This window comes from Myotis myotis, unplaced genomic scaffold (genome assembly GCF_014108235.1).
Source record: "Myotis myotis isolate mMyoMyo1 unplaced genomic scaffold, mMyoMyo1.p scaffold_m19_p_3, whole genome shotgun sequence".
NCBI lineage: Eukaryota > Metazoa > Chordata > Mammalia > Chiroptera > Vespertilionidae > Myotis > Myotis myotis.
The window spans coordinates 104389453-104410681 of record NW_023416335.1 but is presented as its reverse complement, the minus strand read 5'-3'; the positions used below and the strand labels follow the sequence as shown (position 1 = coordinate 104410681).

General features: G+C 42.0%; 1 protein-coding gene across 2 annotated transcripts in view; it reads left to right on the top strand.

The window, feature by feature from the left end:
- Nucleotides 1-21229, top strand: part of USP18 (ubiquitin specific peptidase 18) — a 56149-nt gene that overhangs the window by 4237 nt on the left and 30683 nt on the right. Inside the window, exons 2-3 of one of the 2 annotated variants that reach the window (XM_036301394.1) lie at nt 7643-7746; nt 10142-10287. In XM_036301394.1, the coding sequence (XP_036157287.1) occupies nt 7688-7746; nt 10142-10287 (205 nt within the window). In that variant the 5' untranslated portion in view covers nt 7643-7687. The remainder of the gene's footprint in view (nt 1-7642; nt 7747-10141; nt 10288-21229) is intronic. The other variant, XM_036301393.1, reaches the window with a different exon arrangement.

Genomic DNA, 21229 nt, shown 5'->3' with positions numbered 1-21229 from the left:
GATGTGAATATTGGTACACTCCCAGAGGCTCCTTAAATTATCCTAATTTTTGTTTTGCTGTTCCAATTGTTTTCAAAATTGTTGTCTTCAAAATTGCTTCTTTGAACTTCTGCTTCTAATCTACTGTTGATTCCTTCTAATGTATTCTTCATTTCAGATATTGCATTCTTAACCTCTGTTTAAAGATGTTTTCTCTCTCCATTTATATGTTTCCTGACTCCTGTTGAAGTTCTCAGTGAGATCATTGAACACCCATATAACCAGTGTTTTGAACTCTGCATTTGGAAGATTGCTTGTCTCCATTTTCTTTCTTTCTTCCTTCCTTTCTTTCTTTCTTTCTTTCTTTCTTTCTTTCTTTCTTTCTTTCTTTCTTTCTTTCTTTCTTCTTTCTTTCTTTCTTTCTTTCTTTCTTTCTTTCTTTCTTTCTTTCTTTCTTTTTTGGGGTTTTGTCCCTTTTTCATTTGAAACATGTTTCTTTGTTTTCTCATTTTGGCTGCTGTTAGGTCTGATCAAATAATTGAATCGATCCCCCTCCTCTGGGAACTGACCTTTAGGCCACTTCACAATGGGCATTCCACTTGCTTAGACCACATTCTACTTGCTAAGACCATTATCTCTTCTCTCTGGAGTTTCCCAGAATACAAACCTCCACAGAGATTTCTCCATCCAGAAAAAGCCCGCCTAGAGTCCTTTCAAAACCTCTGACACCCTGTCTTTGGGTTCTAGTGCCATTTGGGGGCTCAGCCCACCTGGTATCCAGATGACCTAATGAATTTATAATTCCTTACCACTTTGGCCTCATGTGTTCCTCCTTCGGTAACCATAATATTTGGTGCTGAAACCCAAGGGGGTTCCACGGGGATGGGGAGCCATCGCCCTGGCTTCAGACACCATGAATTTGCTACTCGGAGAGCAGTAGGCAGTGGCAGCTCGACCTGGGTTTTATCACCGAATCCTACTGAGGTGACATGATGGCCGGCCTCGATTAGGCCTTCCTCCCTTATGGACACCACCCCCGCGCCCCCCAAGCCAGCAAAGGAGAATGCTGGATCAAGAACCTCTCTTTCTCCATTGTTGATTATCCATTCCACACTGGCCAATCTTGTCTAGGTGAGTGACATTCCATAAATTCCCTCATCTTGAATCTTCTGCCTTCTCTCTCTCACTGACTTCTCAAAAGTCTCTGGTCTTGAAAGTCCTAGCGCTAGGCCAGAAGACTCCTCAGCCATTTGGCTTTGGGTCCTTCTGGATTGGAGATGCCCAGTCCAGGGGGTCGCCTCTTATTTCTTGTGGTAGTTTGTTTAGCAGTGGGGATGCCTGCCCTAAACAGTCACCTTTGTATTTGTGGTCTGTGACTCACCCGTCCTCTCTCATGGGCCACACTATACTCCCTCTGCACACTCATGGGGAAGATCATGCCCAAGCACTTCATTTTATTTTGTAACACTGTGTGGCCACAATATAAACTAGCCTCAATGGCCTGAAAATGGCATTTTCAATTTTAACACACTGAGCAATTATATTTCTGTCACCACAATGAAAAATGGTCAGAGATTCCCTACGTCCAGGCCTTTTGCATCCTCCTGTCCTGACCCTCTCTCTGTCAATCCTTCTCTACCCATCAGATTCTTCTCCTTCACACAAAACATCATACCCCTAACACTTCTGATTCTGAATCTACTTTTGACCCAGCAAACCACCAACCCTCACCCCCTTACACGCTCCCAAAATACAGACCCTCCTAACAGCAACCACCTTCTCCCCAGGCCCCTCAGAGCCCAAATCCCGAGAACCTGAATTCTAATGCAGCCTTTTCCCACCTAACACTCACTCTCGAGCAACCCAAAGACTGCCTTCCTCAATAGCCACTTCTGTTCCCATGCCCATTCCACCCTTGAGGGAGGTAGCAGGAACTGAGGGCATAGTCCAAGTCCAAGTCTCATCCTCTGTGTCCAATCTCACACAGATTGAGAGGTGTCTCAGGTCTTTTTCCACTTACCTGACCACATTTACTAAGGAATTGAGTACCTGACCCAGTCCTATGACCTGACCTGGCACGACATTTAAGTCATCCTGTCCTCCTCTCTAAGGAGTGCATTTGGATAGCTGATCAGGGCCATGCCAATATCCTCCATAGACAGAATGTGGCAGCAAACCCTCTTGGTATTGATGCATTCCTCAGAACTGACCCGAGATGAGACTATCAGGTTACTTCTCTAGGGCACCAGTTCTGTAGCCATATAATCACCTGTCTCATTGCCAGACTCAAAAAAGTTTGCCCATAAAGTGGTCAACTATGACAAACAATGAAATCACTGAGGGCCCTGACGAAAACCCAGCTCTCTTCCTCTCCTGCCTCATGGAGGCCTTACAGAAATGTACCATCTTAAACCCACCTCCCCAGAGGGAACCCTTCCTCTGAATACCCATTTTATATCCCATTCAGCCCCCAAAATATGCTGCAAACTTTAAAAAAAAAATAGACATAAGTCCACAAACCCCTCAAAAAATCTTGTTAACTTGGCCTTTAAGGTCTTTAATAATAGAGACGAGAAGACCCAGATCCAAAACAAAGGCGAGATCAGGCCAAAGCTGAGGCCCAGAGGAGGCCTTTCAGCTCTTAGCCACCGCTTTCATGAACCCCAAACAAAGTGCCGGTCCTCCAAACAAGGGTAACTCAGGTGCTAAACCTCCTAAAGGCCCATGCTTCAAATGCAACAAGGAAGGACAATGGGGCAAGTCCTGCTCAAACCCAAGATCCCCTCCTGGGCCCTGCCCAAGGTATGGAAGGAAAGGCCACTGGAAATCAGACTGTAGTCTGGCCCCTTCAGGTCGGACCTTGGGCAGTCCAGCCAGGCCATCCTCTGGGTCCAGTTTGGAGCTCCCAGACCTCCTGGGACTGGCCACCAAAGACTGAAGGTGCCCAGGCCCCAATAAGGCCCCACAGACTTACATCACCAGGACAGAGCCTTGGTTAATGATTGTGGTGACAGGTAAGACAGTCTCTCTTTAATTGACATGGGGATCACTTATTCTGCCCTCCCCGAATTCACTGGGACCCTTGTCCTCCCCTCAACCTCTATTATGGAGGTTGATGGATTAATCTCTCAGCCATTAGCCATCTCTCCTCTATATTGCATCTTACTAGACACTCCTTTTATCCACTCTTTCCTCTTTCTACCTCAGTGCCCGACCAGGGCTACCTCACATCCCCTTATAAAACCCAGTTTTCCCAAACCACAGTCACCTGCCTCAGTTTCACTCTCACCCCCACAGAGCTGAGCCAGTATCTTTGACCTTAAACACCGTATCTCCTCCATGACTGTCTGGTCCTCTAGATAAGAAATAGGCTCCTTTCTTGGCATCACTGAATACTTTATCCTCTGGGTTCCCAAATTTAGTCTTCTTGCAAAGCCCCTCTATGACACATTGAAGGGAGCCCTCACTAAGCTTTTAGATCACAATGCCAGCATTTTCATCCCTTTAATGCTCTGAAACAACTCTTACCTAACTGCCTTCTCAACCCCCTTCCCAATGAACACCTTTCTTTACTAAAAAACTGCAAACACTTACTTAACAGTCCTGCTACTATCAGAAGGTGAACTCATTATCATCCAAACCTTAACATGTTATCTCTAAGGAAAAATGTGGCAGTTTTAAATCCAAGTGGCTAGAGACCCGGGGACATGCTGCTGAGCCTGCTTCCTCCCCCGCCCCCCCTGTTTCTTTTCTCCAGCCTCATATGCCTATAGATAATTTTCCAAAGTCTTTGGTAACTTAAAGACTTTAGAGCATTGCAGGATTAAATGATAAACATCTAAATATTTTAAAATAACATAAAATACTGAAACATTGATTGCTAGACAAGTTTTAATTTGCCTGCTCTTAGTTCTTATTATAGAAGGTCTCTTATACTTCGTTGAATGCATATTTTCTTGAAAGTAAGATTGTGTTTAAAGTGTGTTGATAAATGTCAATCTAGGTTGTTTGCTTTTTGGCTAAAGCTGGTTATTTGTGAATGGATAGAAGGTTTGTGTTGTTCAGTGAATCAGGACCCAATCACCCCTGATGTCCAAAGGGACCCCTTCTCTCCTAGTAAGCTAAAGCAGTCCCACCCAGGCTCTATCCTATTGCTTAAGTCCTTATATCTAGACTTTATTTCCATTGCTCATTCACAGTCCTTGACACTATCATTGAAATCATCAACATGTCTTCCTGCTTAGTATTTAGGAATCTCTCTCCCCTTTTCTAACTTTCTTAAAAGTCATACACTGCAAAGGACACAAAGTCTGGAATGATCCCACAATACAGGGAAATAAAGCAGACCAGGAAGCCAAGGCAGTGGCTCAGAGGAAGCTTCCATCTCCTCAACTCTTAGCTATACCTCATATAACACCCTATATACTCCAGAGGAACTTCTGTCCCTATTAGCTTTTGGGGCTCCTCAGGAAGATCCATGGTTAAAATTTCAGGGAAAATATATCCTTCCCCAAGGACAGGCCTATGATATCTTAAGGGCTATTCATAATTCCCTGCATATAGGATACATTTACAACTCCTAAAACACCTAATTGCATGTCCTAGACTAGCCTTCCTACTGTAAGATACCACCAAAACCTGTTCTACTTATTACTCAGTATCTCTCCAAGGACAGGTTAGACCTCCTTCTTTCTCCACTCATAGGCAAGAGGCCAAATCCCTGGACAAGACTGGCAAATTGACTTCACTCACATGCCCCCTATAAAAAGAGCCAAATACCTCTTAACCCTAATAGATACCTTCTCAGGCTTGGTAGAAGCCATTCCCCACTATGTCTGACCCACCTCATTACAATCATATAATGGACCTGCTTTCATATCTCAAATGACTCAACAGGTCTCCTCCACTCTGAACATCCAGTGGAACTTACACCCCCTCCTACCATTCCCAACCTTCAGACAAGGTAGAAAAGGAAAATTCCTTAATTAAGTCTAACCTAATAAATTAACTCTTGAAACTAAAGTACCTTAAACTAAAGTACCTCCTACCTTTAGCCCTTATGCACATCAGGGCAACCCTCCCGTGCACACTCCTTTCTTAGTTCATTTGAATTTATGTATAAAAGACCCTTATTATTAGGAAACCTCCCTCCCACAGAGGCCCCTCTAGGAGACTATGTCCCCATTTTAAATATCATCCAACAATTACTGAGAGAACATGCTCATCAGGTCCTCCCTCAACCTTTTGTGGGAGACACCCCCCCCCCCCACTCCTCACATCCAGGGGACTGGGTACTCCTAAAGGAAATCTATTCATCAAATAATTTATAGGTTCAATGGCAAGGCCCTTATAATTACCCCAAAAGCAGCTAAACTATCGGGGCATATCCATGGTTCCACCCTTCCAGATTAAAACCCATCTCAGGAACACCTCCATCACATGAGCTGGAGTTCCCTTAGCATTACAGCCACCTGATCGGGCCAACCAGACTCCACCTTCTCTGCATCCCAGAAGAAGAGGATGAATGAGTGAGCGAGCACCCCTGCACATGCTCCCTATATATTAACACTACCAATCCTGACTTCTCTGAAAGTCCACCTCCTCTCCCAATACAAATACTCCAGGTCCTAGCTACTACCCCCTCTCCCTTTGCATCAGAATTCTCACCTTCCTATGGGACTCCCTTCTATAAGGGGACTTTGATTACCCATGGGAAGAGACTTACTTCTTTCTAGACCCCAAACATATCCTTCCTAACCTTGGGACAATCCCTGATCCTGGAAGTGGGGGTTAGCTCTCCTTCTCATCCTATTCTAGCCGTTGTCTCCTACACCCATAAGGAATTTTCTCGCCTCCACTCATTCAAATACTTAACCTTACCCATTCCCTTCTAAACCAGACCAATCCAACCTTTGCCAGGGATTGCTGGATCTGCCTTTCCCACTGCTCTTCAGCATATACCACCATCCCTATACCAATCACAAGATGGCATCAGGTAAAAATCACTCTAGCTTATAAAAAGGAAAAGGGAACTACATTTCTCAAAAAGGCAGACACACTTCTGACATCCTATAGCCCAACAAATCAAGCCTCCCTTCTTTTCTGTATTTATATTCAATCTCTTGCTAAGGTAGCTCCTTCCTCCATCCTAGTCACAGGTCCTATTACTCTACACGACCCACTAATTGCCCAAACCCCTTTATGCTTTACAAGGTCACAAGGCAATATAATAATAAGCCATCTCCCATCATCAGCTTGCAACACCACAGTTAATGTAGAAATACCAAATGGTCACTGGTCCCAATGGGTTGACTACCAGGTCTTCCCAGAAGCCAATGGTTATTTCCTACATCCAGTCAGCTTTACTTCTTATCCACCCATTCAGGCCCGAGGCTCCAACTGCTTCTTTCCTTCCCTTTCTCTTTTCCCTTGGATAACAGCCCATTCTATCGTTCCCTTCCACGTTCACTGCAATAAAATCTCAACCACTCATCTGTCACTCCTATTGGTAGTGCCATGGTGACTACCCTTTCAGCTTGGAGTGCAGGACTGGGAAAAAGAACCTCATACCCTTTAGTCCACCTCTTCTCTCTATACCTTTGAGCTTGTCTCCATGATCAGGGATTCTTTTTCTTTTGTGGAGAGAACACATACATCTGTCTCCCCACAAACTGGACAGGAACCTGTACTCTCATCTATCTCTAACCCAATGTAGATGTAACCCCCAATAATCAGTCTTTACCTGTCTCAATAACCCACCATATCCAACACAAGAGGGCAGTTCAGATAATCCCTCTCCTAATAACCTTTGGCATCACAGAAAATGTTGGAACTTGCACAGAGGGCCTAACCACTGCTTTATCCTATTTTGAAATCCTGTCTCAGGACCTACAAGAAAGCTCTAGATGCCTAGCAAAACTAGGAAAACAAGAACCTCTTCCCCAGGGTAACCTATCCTCCCCTTTAATATCACTAGTCAGGCAACGTAGACCCCTGATCTTTTCCTCCCTAAAGATAACATCTAGGCCTCAGCTGCATTTCAGCCCAAGGCCCAGAAAAACAGCAAAACCAGACAAGTAATGCTGTGGCAACCTCAGGACCAGCTTTTACTCCCAAGCCACTCAACAGGACCATTTTTGAGCCTTCACCGACCAGTTTCTTGGGGGAAATAATGCTGCGGAGACCCCTTGTTTAGCCCACTGCTATCAAAGCTCATTCCCCTGTGATCTCGACATCCCACCTCAGCAGGAAGTAGATATAGAAGATATGACCTTCGTCCCTATTCCATAAACAAAAAGGCTGGAATGTTAGGTATGATCAAATGATTGAATTTATACCCCCTCCCCTGGGAACTGACTTTTAGGCCACGTCACAATGGACACTTGCTTGGACCACATTCCACTGGCTAAGACCATTATCTCTCCTCTCTGGAGTTTCCCAGAATCTGGTCCTGCACAGAGAATACTCTGCTCAGAAAAGCCTACCTAGAGTCCTTTAAAAACCTCTGACTCCCTGTTTTTGGGTGCTGGCACCATTTTAAGGCTCAGCCCATCTGGTAGTCAGATGACTTAATAAATTTATAATCTCTTACCACATTGGCCTCATGCATTCTTCCTTCAGTGACCCCAACAGCTGCCTCTCTGTGTATGTTTCTATGCATTAGGTACAACTTCTATGTCTCCTGGTCTTGGCAAAATGGACTTACGTAATGGGTGTTTTTTGTGGGCCAGTAGTACAGTCTCCCCATCACCTGAATTGGTGCTACAGGTATGTGGTTGGTGTGGGTTGTTCCTTCCTGTTGTTGAGCCTTGATTGCTATTGGCACTACAGTGGGAGGGATTGACCCTTATGCTGATTGGTTGTGAGGGCTGGCCATGACTACTGTGGACAAATTGTTGTGCAGAATCTGATCCGATGAAGCAGGATCCACTTTAGCTGGGCTTTGGTGTCTGCTGGATTCACCCTTTTGGGCGTGTCATTTGTAGAGGTGGTTGGGTAATGCTCTGGTGGGGAGTGAATCTGGTCACAAGGTGTGTTGGTTCTGGGGCCTCTTGGGAGGTTAGGCAAAGGTCAGCTGCTCCCTGGGCCCTGCCTGTGGCCACCTAGTATAAGCTACAATGTGATCTGCAGGTGGTTGACGCTTGTACTGGACTTGGAGGTTTCTGAGAGAGGCTAAGTTATGAACTGAGGCTTGCTTCTGCAAATGCTGGATTGGGGCTGCTTAGCAAGAGGATGGGCCATGCCAAAGGCCACATGCTGCTTGTTTGGGGTTTATGAACCTTTGAGACTCTTTATGGAAGTCCTCAGCATGAGCCTAGATAGCTATTTGTTTTAAAAAGCCACTGGAATAGGCTTGGATGGGGATACAAGTTCAGTGTGTTAGGGTCTCAGGGAATCACCAGAGCAGGGCAAAAAGTGTTACCTAGGTTGATGGAGACTCAGATCTGGTGCTTACCTGCACCTGCAAGGGGAGGAATCAGCAAACACACAATGGCTTCTGCCAGCACTTCTTGCTGGGAAAAGCTGCCCCTTCATCCCTCACCCCAAAGCCAGATAATTCTGTTCTTCTCTGTATGTCCCTGGTGCCGTTTGAGCTGCTGCCCCAGCAATAGAGCTCAGAGCCAGTGAGTCCATCAGCAGATAAATTTGTGAACTCCTGGGACTCCAGCAGCTCTCTGTCTCAGTCAGCCACAACCTCCATTAGTTTTCACACTTAGAGGTTATGAGGACTCCTCTTCTTAGCACTGGACCCTGGGCTTAGTGACCCTGTGTGGGACTGGGACCCTTTGCTCTTCAGGGGACATGTGCAGCCAAGATAACTCTCCTGAATTTTAACCACCACATGTGTAATTGGGAACAGCCTATTCTGCGACTCTGCTCCTCCTAACAATCTCGATATGACTTTTTCGGTATAGCATTAGTTACAGGATTCTGTTCAGCTAGACTTCAGGCAGTTATCAGTGATGGCTGTTCTGTAGTTTAGTTGTAATTTTGATGTGGTCACAAGGAGATGAGCATAGCATTTACCTATGCCACCATCTTGACTGGAAGCCCACAGTGACTTGGACTTTTAAAAATATTCTTTCAAATGTTACTGGAGAAGAGTCTTGTTCTGCACATTTTGGACTACACATTCTAATCATTTGAGAAGTTTAAAATATAAATGCCTGGTACTACCCCCCAGACATTTGGTTTCATTTGGCCTATGGTGGGACACAGTCACTGGTACTTTTTAAAAAATATATATGTATTGATTTCAGAGAGGACGGGAGAGAGATAGAAACATTAATGATGAGAGAGAATCATTGATCAGCTGCCTCCGGCATGCCCGCCTACTGGGGATCGAGCCCACAACCTGGGTATGTACCCTGACTGGGAATTAAACCACAAACTCTTGGTTCATAGGTCAACACTCAACCACTAAACCATGCCGGCTGGGCCACTGGTACTTTTTAAAAGATGCTTCGGGTGATTTAAACATGCAGTCATGATTGACAGCCGCTGATTTGATTAAAAAGAAATTGAGAGTAGACCAGTGTCAAAGGAGGAATAAATCAGAGGCACATGCAAAAGTCTCTCTCTTGATTTTTTCAAACAAAGCAAACACGCATATGTATTATTACACATTCTTTTCTGCCCCGTGTTTTCTGTTTTTTTTCCCCCTTCCATTGGCATGGACAGTTTTGAGATACCTATAATTAAGTAAATCATTTCTAAAATGCTCTGACATACCTTCACATTGCTCTTTCTTCCCAGGATCTAGATGAGTATTTGCTTTTTCACTTTGGGGTGCTTCAGGATGGATATTGTGCTGCATGCCCTCTTTACTGTAGACCCAGACAAGACCTACTGTGTCTGCCTTTTATTTTAGTGTGGTTGTCAGGCAGAGTGGAGAGAGAGGTGGTGGGGCAGCAGTTGTTGTGCTGATACCCTCTCAGGAGGTTAAAAATCATGGTGTTTTTTAACCTTGTCTGTACATTTAAATTATATGGGAAACTGAAAAATTTGATAACTGAGTCCCACCTCCAGAAATTCTGATTTAGTTATTCTACAGAGTGTCCTGGACTTAGAGATTTCTGGAGGTTTCTTCAAGTGATTCTAGTATGCACCTAACATTGAGAACTGTTGTAACAAGAGGTTCATGGCTGTTCTAATTTGGCAGGGTAACAGTACCAAGGAGAGTGGAAGAGCAGAGGAGAAATGTCCCCTTCCAGTTGCTCTTACTGCTGGAGAAGATGCAGGACAGTCGACAGAAAGCAGTGCGACCCATGGAACTTGTCTACTGTCTCCAGAAGTACAATGTACCATGTAAGACAGTGCTTCCAGCACTTGCTCCTGATCTAGTGCTCTAAAGGGTGTGGGAGATTGAGAAAGAGATAGGAAGAAGGAGGGGGAAGAAAAGAAGAGGGAGGAGGGAGACAGGGAGGAGAGGGAGAAAAAGAGGGAGAAGGAAGGAGAAAAAGGGAGAGGAGAGAGAGGAGGGGGAGGATAGGAGAGGAGAGGGAAAGGAAGAAAGAGGAGAGGGGAGAGGGACTAATAAGGAAGTTAGGTAGACTGTGGACCTCTTGTGTTGGAGGCATTTATGAAGATATGAAATATTTTGAAGAGCCCCATTTATATATGCATAAATAATACCAAATACAGATTTGGTATTATTATTATTTTTTTTAATTTTTTTAAAACAGAATATGATTATATTTAATGCACAAGTTTGATACAACCAAAAAGTAAAACAGCAGAGTAAAATAGTAACAAAAAAACATGGTATATCATTTGCAATGCATGAGAAATGGTTAACATCTTTAGTTATAAACAAGCTCTTAAAATCCAGTGACACTATAATAATGCAAGGAAGCTGGAAAAATGAAATGAAAAAGTACAAGTGATGATTAAGCAGTGAGCATATATGATTTTGCTGAGCAGTGATGGAGAATAACTTCTCTGCAGTGTCAGTGAGCAGAATAAAGACAATGACGCCTAATAATCTACAGTTTTGAAGGGTGTTGTGCAGTTTAAAGTCTCAAGCAGGGGGAGACAAAATAAAGAGAAGGACCTAGAATGAGGGGAAAACTAACTTTTGAGTCTATATATAAATTGAGTATTTTTAGCCAGAGTAATTCCAATTCGTTGGAATTTTTTCAACAAGTTAGTTGAATAAATTCAAAACAGATTTGGTATTATTTATGCATATATTACTTTCACACTTACTCTTTTTCTGCCTCACAGTAGAATAAGTAAGCCTAAGAGTTTCCTCAAAGCTGATTCAGCTGCAGGTAAGGAATCCCAGGAAAACATAATAAAGGATTAATAAGGAGAAACCATTTTCTACAAAAGACAACTCATAAAATAGTTTTGTTTTAAAAACCAGCTTTATTGAGATATACATCACATACTGTAAAACTCAATCTTTTAAAAAGATGTAATTCAGAAGTTTTAGTATACTCACAGAGTAGTGCAGTCATAATCACAATATACTTTTAAAACATTTTATCACCCGAAAAGTGACCCCATACCTTAGCAGTCATTCACAATTCTGTTTTGTTTTCTTAGGTTTTATACTTTTAGCTCTTACATTTAGATTTTGTTTCATTTTGAATTAATTTTTGTGAATGTTGTGAGGTAAGGGTCCCAACTTCATTCTTTTGCATGTGAGCATTTAATTATTCTAGCACCATTGTAGAAAAGAGTATTCTTTACCCATTGAATTCTTTTCTTTTTAAAAAATCTTTATTGTTGAGAGTATTACATATGTCTCCCTTCCCCCTTGTTGACCTCTCCCAGTCCGCATCCCCCAGATCTTCACCACCCTATTTTCTGTGTCCATGAGTTATGCATATTTGCACCAAGTTTATTGGTTGATCTCTTCCCACCCATTTGTTTATTTTCTCTTTAATTTCCATTGCCCTAGGAGCTGTGTCAGTGAAGAAATTCCTTCGGCATATATGTGAGATTTTGCTACCTATCTATTCCTCCAATATTTTTATGGTTTCCCATCTTACGTTTAAGTCCTTTATCCATTTTGAGTTTATTTTTGTGTATGGTGTAAGTTGGTGGTCTAGTTACATTTTTTTGCATGTGTCTGACCAAATTTCCCAGCACCATTTATTGAAGAGACTGTCTTGAATCCATTGTATATTCTTGCCTCCTTTGTCAAATATTAATTGAGCATAGTGGTTTGGGTCAATTTCTGGGTTCTCTTATTCTATTCCATTGGTCTATATGTCTGTTCTTGTGCCAGTATCAGGCAGTTTTGAGAACAGTGGCTTTGTTATACAGCTTGATATCTGGTATTGAGATCCCTCCTACTTTGTTCTTCTTTCTCAGGATTGCAGCAGCTATTCTTTTTTTTTTTTTTTCCAGATGAATTTTTGGAGAGTTCTTTCTAGTTCTGTGAAATATGCTATTGGTATTTTAATGGGGAGTACATTTAATCAATAGATTGCTTTGGGTAGTATGGACATTTTGATGATGTTGATTCTATAAATCCATGAACACAGTATGTTTTTCCATCTGTTTATGTCTTCCTCTATCTCTTTTTTCAATGTCCTGTAGTTTTCTGGGTAGAGGTCTTTTACCTCCTTAGTTAAGTTTATTCCTAGGTATCTTAATTTTTTTGTGCAATGGTAAATGGGATTGATTTTTTAATTTCTCTTTCTGTAAGTTCACCATTAGCGTATAAAAATGCCATAGATTTCTTGGCGTTAATTTTGTATCCTGCCACATTGCCAAATTCATTTATTAAGTCTAATAATTTTTTGATGGAGTCTTTAGTGTTTTCTATGTACAGTATCATGTCATTTGCGAAAAATGACAATTTTACTTCTTCTTTTCCAATTTGGATGCCTTTTATTTCTTCTTCTTGTCTGATCCGTTTGGCTAACACTTCCAGTACTATGTCAAACAGGAGTGGCGAAAGTGGGCATCCCTGTCTTGTTCCTGTTCTTAAGGGAAATGGTTTTAGTTTTTGCCCATTGAGTATGATGTTGGCTGTAGGTTTGTCATATAAGGCTTTTATTATGTTGAGGTATGATCCCTCTATTCCCACTTTGCTGAGAGTTTTTATCAAGAAAGGGTGTTGGGACTTTGTCACATGCCTTTTCTTCATCAAGCGATATGATTATGTGATTTTTGTCTCTCAACTTGTTTATGTGATGTATCACGTTTATTGATAGCCTTGCATCCATGGGACAAATCCTACTTGGTCATGTTGTATGATCTTTCTGATGTACTGCTGGATCCGATTTGCTAGGATTTTGTTGAGGATTTTGGCATCTATGTTCATGAGGGATATTGGCCTGTAATTCTCTTTCATTGTGTTGTCTTTATCTGGTTTTGATATTAGGGTGATGCTGGCTTCATAGAATGAATTTGGAAGTGTTCCTTCTTCTTGAATTTTTTGGAATAGTCTGAGGAGGATAGGTTTCAGTTCTTCCTTGAATGTTTGGTAAAACTCCCCTGTGAAGCCGTCCTGCACCGGGCTTTTGTTTGCTGGAAGCTTTTTGATTACTGCTTCAATTTGTTCCATAGTTATTGGCCTATTGAGATTTTTAGATTCTTCCTGATTTAGTTTTGGAAGGTTGTATTTTTCTAGGAATTTGTCCATCTCCTCCAGGTTGTCTAGTTTGTTGGAGTAGAGTAGTTCATAGTATTTTTTTTAACAATCCTTTGTATTTCTGTGGGGTCTGTTATTATTTCTCCTCTTTCATTTCTGATTTTGTTTATTTGGGTCCTCTCTCTTTGTTTCTTGGTGAGCCTGACTAGAGGTTCATCAATCTTGTTTATCCTTTCAAAGAACCAGCTCTTGGTTTTGTTGATCTTTTGTATTTTTTTTTTTGTCTCTATGTCATTTATCTTCGTTCTGATCTTTATTATTTCCTTCCTTTTGCTTACACTGGGCTTTTATTGTTGCTCTCTTTCTAACTCTTTGAGTTATAGGGTTAGTTAATTTATTCTCATTGTTTCTTGTTTTTTTTGCAGTAGGCTTGTAGAGCTATGAACTTTCCTCTCAAGACTAGTTTTGCTGTGTCCCATAGGTTTTGGATTGTTGTGTTTTCATTGTCATTTGTTGCCATGATGTTTTTTATTTCCTCTTTGATCTCTCTGGTAACACAGTCATTGTTTAATAGCATGCTATTTAGTCTCCACGTGTTTAATTTTTTTGGATTGTGTTTATTGTAGTTGATTTCCAGTTTTATGCCATTGGGATCTGAGAATATGCTTGATATGACTTCTATCTTCTTGAATTTGAAGAAACTTTGCCTGTGACCCCATATATGGTCTATCTTTGAAAATGACCCATGTGCATTTGAGAAGAATATATATTCTGTGGCTTTAGGGTGAAATGTTCCGAAGATGTCAATTAATTCGATCTGATCTAGTGAGTCATTCAGGATTGACGTTTCTTTGCTGATATTTTGTTTAGAGGATTTGTCCAGTGGTGATAGTGGGATATCAAAGTCCACTACTATGATTGTATTGCTGTCAATCTCTCCCTTGATCTCCTCCAGAAGTTTTTTTATGTAGTTGGTTGCTCCTGTATTGGGTGCATATATGTTTACAAGAGTTATTTCTTCTTGTTGGATTGTTCCATTTAGTATTTTGTAGTGGCCTTCCTTATCTCTTTTTATGTCCTTCACTTTGAGATCTAATTAGTCAGATATAAGTATTGCTACCCCAGCCTTTTTTTCATTTCCATTCACCTGAAAAACCTCTTTAGATCCCTTCACCATCAGTCTGCACATCTTTTTTTTTGAGGTGGGTTTCCTGTAGACAGCCTATATATGGGTCATGTTTTCTTATCCACTCAGTTACCCTATGTCTTTTGATTGGGGCATTTAATCCATTTACATTTTAAGTTGTTATTGATAAATACTTGTTTGTCGCCATTTTTATTCTTTAACTCTGTGTTCCTTCTTTGTTTCCTATTTTTTTTTTTTTTTTTTTTTTTTTTTTTTTACAGCAGACCCTTTAGCATTTCTTGCATTGCTGGTTTGGTGGTAATAAACTCCTGTAGTCCTTTTTTGTCTGTGTAGCTCCTGATTTCACCCTCAATTTTGATTGATAGCCTTGCTGGGTACAGTATGCTTGGATTCAGACCCTTCCTTTGCATGACTTTGTATATTTCATTCCATTCCCTTCTTGCCTGGTGTGTTTCTGTTGAGAAATCAGTTGCTAGTCTGATGGGGGATCCTTTTTAGGTAACTTTCTGTTTCTTTCTGGCCGCTTTTAAGATTCTTGCTTTGTCATTGGTGTTTGCCAATTTAATTATAATGTGCCTTGGTGTCAGTCTTTTGGGGTTCATTTTGTTTGGGACTCTGTGAGCTTCTTGGATTTGTGTGAGTTTTTCTTCTCTATATCAGGGCAGTTTTCTGCCATTATTTCTTCAAACAGGTTTTCTATTCCTTGCTCAGTTTCCTCTCCTTCTGGCACCCCTATTATGCAGATGTTGTTTTGTTTCATGATGTTCCAAAGTTCTCTTAGGCTCTCCTCCTGCTTTTTAATTTTTTTTTTAGAAGCTGCTCTGCTTCGGTATTTTTTCCTACCTTGTCTTCTAGCTCACTGTTGCGGTCCTCTGCTTCTTCTAGTCTACTGTTGATGCTTTTCATTGAGTTCTTTGTCATTTTTCATTTCTTCTTGGTTCTTCTTCATTTCCTCTTGGTTCTTACACATATTGTTGAATTTGTCTTCCATTCTTTTCATCCACCTTATGACCATTTCTTTGAATTCTTTCTCTGACAGGTTGCTTGCCTCCATTTTGTTTACTTCCTTTTCTGGTGATGCCTGTTTTTCTTTCATATGCAGGCTGTTTCTTTGTCTCCCCATGATCTCTCTTCTCCGGGTGTCTGGTTATGTAGGTCTCTCCCTGCTGCATTGATTTACAGGCATAAAATACTACACAACAAGGCACAATGCACAAGGCACTGAATACAAATGTGTTCATGATACTAATAACCCCAAATAAAGGTGACCACCAAAGAAAGGAGAATTAGTGGATAAGAAAGAAAGAAGAAGAGAGAAAGAAAAAAGAGAAATAGAAAAAAAAGGAGTGCAAAAATGAAATTGGGTAAAGGAAGAAAAAGTAAGAGAGAAAAGAAAGAGAATGAAATAGCAGAGGAGAAGAAACTATTTATATGGGGAGAAAACTCCAATAGATCAGCCACTAATCCCAACAAATACCAGCAACAGATACCTAGAGAAAAATGCAAACTACAAACAACTAATATCAAGTGAGGTCAGGGAAAACAGAAGCAAAAAATAACTGGGGGAAAAAGCCAACAAAAAAATAAAAAGAAAAAGCGAAACAATCTCACAAACAAGCATAAAAACCCCCAATATAATCAACAATCAAGCAAACAACAACAAAACGACAGAAAAAAATTTGGATAGTGAAGAAAGAGAAGAGAGAGTTGTATATGGGCTTAGAGCAGGGGATTGGAAATTAGATATATAAGTAGGGTGAAATTTTCACAGGGGGTAAAAAGAAGGAATAGGGAAAATCTAAAGCAGGAATAGGGTACAAGAAACAGGACAACAGAAGGGGAAAAGTGAAGAAGAGAGTTTTGGCATAAAGGTAAAGTTGAGATAGAGTAAAATGATGCTAAAGGAAAGATGAAAATAGAATGTAGAACACTAATCCCAAAATAAAATAAAGAGAAAATAAAATGACACTTAAAAAAAAAAGATAAAATGGTAGTAGTAATAATACTGGTTAAAAATAAAAATGTAGTAATTAAAAAGGTAAAATCAGGTGAAGAAAAAAAAATTGTAGTTTCTTAAGTAAAAGGTGAAAAAAATAAAAATGGGCAGTAGTTAAGGTCCTTCATTTCCTCTACTCTTCTGTTTGGTACGCCTTAGTCCATTAGTCCTCTCTAGCCAGTATTTAGGTGTTGTTTTCCCTATCGCACTTTATACTGGTTTGGGAGAGTTGACTGCCCCAGTGCTGGCTCCTTGATCATTACTCCCCGCTCTGATTCCCAGATTCCACAAAAACAACTTTCCCCTGCAATCTCTGTGAGTGACCCCAATTGAGCGATCCTATGTATAGGGTTTAATAATCAAATCAAAGATTTAAGGAAAAAAAAAAAAAGAGCCAGAGTATGTGCATGAGCTCTCAGCCCTCCACCATCCAGCTTCGTGTTAAATTCTCTCAAAGTCTCTTCCGCACGTCCTCTCTCCCCTGGCACAAACAGCCAGCACACTGAGGCTGCCTTTTTGCACCCAGTCCAGCTATGGGCTGATTTTTAGAGTTCCCTTCTGCCAGCAGCCCTGTGGGACCCCTTCCACACTCACGGATCACACTGGCCCCAATGGCCATGGACTTTGTGGGGCGCAGACTTCCCCCAAGCGCGTTTCTCTCTCCAACCTGAATTACAAACCACACCTTTATCTAGGCGAAATCTGACCTTTCTGTGAGGAGGAGCAGGGCTCGTCTGAGTCCACGTATTTGCGCTGCTTGAGATCCAGTGTTCCTGGGTTCTTAGCTGGTCCCTGGGTGCCGTGGTTGCAGTGTCTCTGGATGTATACGCTTCCGATATCAGCCACTGAACATGGTGCTGTCTCCGTGGCTGAGCTGGCCGCTCTGGGAGAGATTTCAGCAGCAGTGGAGGCTGCCCGGTTAGGGGAGCCCGATCTGGCAGTCTTCAACAGTCCTCTGGAGTATAGTTATTGCTCACTCACAAATTTACACACTCAGGACGTCCACACACTCTCCTTTTGTTCTCTCACTCTCACACTGGCTTGCAGTCTGCCTTCCCGTTGGCAGCCATCTTCTCTTTAGCTCCCAGAAGTTTTTTTTATGTGTTTGGGTGCTGCTGCATTGGGTTCTTATATGTTTACCAGAGTTATATCCTCTTGTTGTATAGATCCCTTTAAAATTATGAAGTGGTCTCCATTGTCTTTTTATGGTCCTCACTTTGAGGTCTATTTTATCAGATATAAGTATTGCTACCCCAGCCTTTTTTCATTTCCATTTACCTGAAAGATATTTTTCCATTCCTTCACTTTCAGTCTGTGTCAGTCCCTTGTTCTGAGGTGAGTCATGTTTTCTTATCCATTCATTCACTGGATCTCTTTTGATTGGAGCATTTAACCTATTTACATTTAATGTTATTATTGATAGGTACTTGTTTGTAGCCATTTCGATTCTTTATGCCTGTGTTCCTTCCTTCTTTACTATTACTTCTTTTTACAGCATTCCCTTTAGCATTTCTTTCATTGCTGGCTTGGCAATGATAAACTCCCTTAGCCCTTTGTTTGTTTGCAAAACTCCTGATTTCCCCTTCAATTTTGATTGACAGTCTTGTTGGATAGAGTGTTCTTTGACTCAGTCCTTTGCTTTGCATCGCTTTGTATACCTCCTTCCATTCCCTTCTAGCTTGATATGTTTCTGTTGAGAAATCATTTGATTATCTGATGGGGGATCCTTTGTAGGTAACTCTCTGTTTCTCTCTTGCAGCCTTTAAGATTCTCTCTTTGTCTTGTACATTTGCCATCGTTATTATGACGTGTCTTGGTGTGGGTATTTTGGGATTCATCTTCCTTGGGACTCTCTGTACTTGTGTAACTTTTTTCTTCCCCATATCTGGGAAGTTTTCTGTCATTATTTCTTCAAATAGATTCTCTAATCCTTGCTGCTCTTCTTGTCTTTCTGGCACCCCTATTTTATGTATGTTACTTTGTTTCATGTTGTCCCAAAGCTCCCTTAGGCTCTCCTCCTGCTTTTTAATCTTTTTCTCCAGTTGCTGTTCAAATTGGGTTTGTTTCTAACTCACTAATTTGGTCCTCTGCTTCTCCTAGTCTACTGTTGAACCCTTCCATGGTGTTTTTGATTGTAGCTATATCACTTTTGATTTTCCCCTGATTTTTGCTTAGGTTTTTGTTTTTTTTTCATCCATATGGCTTATGAACTGTATGACCATTATTCTGAATTCCTTTTCTGACGTATTGTATGTGTCATATTTCACTTATTCCCTTTCTTGGTGATTCCTTTTTTTGTTTTCTTTGGGGATTGTTTCATTGTCTCCCCATTCTAGCTATGACCAGATGGTCCAAGTGCCAAGTTGCAGGGGCCTGAGGTGTGTGGCAGGAGCGTCGCACCACCTGAGCGTCACTGAAGAGCTCAGGTACTGAGATGTGTGGCTTCTGTGGGTCAGCGGGAGCCACACACACCGAAAATCAGAGTCCCCACATGCCTGTGCCGAGAATCACAGTCACGGGCACTCAGTGTGGCCTCTTGCATCCGCCGAGAATCAGAGTCCCCACGCGGGCCAATAATTAGAGTCACTGGTGCTTGATGTGGCTTCATGCTCACACCTACAATTAGATTACCTGCATGCACGCTGAAAAACAGAGTCCCTGCATGCATGGACCAAAAACCAGAGTCTCCCAAGCATGTGCTGGGAATTGGAGTCCCCCTGTGCACATGCCGAGAATTGAGAATCAGAGTCTCTGGTGTTTGGTGTGGCCTCACCCACTCTCCGATAATTAGGGTCCCAGTGCACATGCGACAAGAAACAGAGTCCCCAGGGATGCTCCCTGAGAATCAAAATCACTGGCCCTCAGTGTGGCCTAGTGCGCACTCCCAGAATAAGTTCGTTCATGTGGATAATCAGAGTCCCCATGAGCGCGCGATGAGAAACAGAGTCCCTGGGTGCATGTGCCAAGAATCAAAGTCATTAGTGCTCAGTGTGGCCTCGCATGGCACCAAGAATCAGTCCGTGTGTGCTGATAATCAGAGTCCAAGTGCACGCATGCGACAAGAAACAGAGTCTCCTCTTGTGCATGCAGAGAAACAAAGTCACTGCTCCTCAGTGTGGCCTTCCAAGTGTACCAGTAATCCGAGTCCCTGGCCTGCTAGTGGGGTGGGGTTGCACATTGCCCGGTGTTGGTGGGAGGCTCGCTTGCACACCACATGTCATGCAGGCCCTTTACCACTGTGGCAGGCTGGGGGGGCAGGGGTGTGTGCTTTGTGACTAACTGAAATCTGCAGCCTGGAATGTCTGGAGTCTCGGTGTCCCTGGGTCTGTAGCTGTGGTAGCAGGTCTTTGTCCAGAGTGGCTGCAGGGTCCCGGTTTGCATCTGAGGCCAGTCTGGGTGGTGGTAAGGCTAGAATCCTAGTCACAACAGTTCTTCCCTTCAATATGGCATGGTTTCTGTGCCAGCGTTGGCTGCCCGGGAGTGTTTGCAGCAGCAGCAGGGTCTCACAGTCTAAGACCTTCCAATCCACCAGCCCCCGAAAGTCGTGCAGGATCTAACTGTCCCTAGTTCACACACACACTCACCACACACGTCCACACACTCCTCTTTCGCTCCCTCACTCTCTCACACTCTCTCTCTCCCTGCCGTCTTGCCGGTTGCCATCTTCCTTCTTCCTGTACCACAGCTTTTTTATCCACTCATCTATTGATGGGCACTTGGGCTATTTCCAGATCTTGGCTATTGTAAATAATGCTGCTATGAACATGGGGGTGCATATATTTTTTTATGATTGGTGTTTTGGGATTCTTAGAATATACTCCAAGAAATGGGATTGCTGGGTCAAAAGGAAGTTCCATTTTTAATATTTTTGAGGAACCTTCATACTGTTTGCTATAGTGGCTACCCCAGTCTGCATTCTCATCAGTAGTGCACTAGGGTTCCCTTTTCTCCACATTCTCACCAACACTTGTTGTTTGTTGATTTATTGATGGTAGACATTGTTGCAGATGTGAGGTGATATCTCATTGTACTTTTAACTTGCATTTCCCTGATAATTAGTGATGTTGAGCATTTTTTCATATTTCTCTTAGCCATCTGTATGTCCTCTTTGGAGAAGTGTCTATTCAGGTCCTTTGCCCATTTTTAAATTGGATTGTTTGTCTTCCTGGTGTTAAGTTGTATAAGTTCTTTATATATATTGGAAATTAACCCCTTATTAGATGTGTCATTGGCAAATATGTTCTCCCATGCAGTGTGTTCTTTTGTCACTTTGTTGAAGGTTTCTTTTGTTGTGCAGAAGCCTTTTAGTTTGATGTAGCTCCATTTTTTTTTAAATTTTCCCTTTTTTCTCTTTGCCCTAGAACAGGGGTGGGCAACCCCTGGCACGCGTGCCAAACATGGCACACCAGTAACTTTTGCTGGCACGCGAAACCCTCTCTTATAATCTTCCATTTATAATTGTGAATCTTTGTTCTCAGTGATGAATTTTGTTAAGTCTCGTAATAGGAGTAGCCTGACGGATGAAAGTAGTAGCTCGTGCATATCTCTGAAGGTC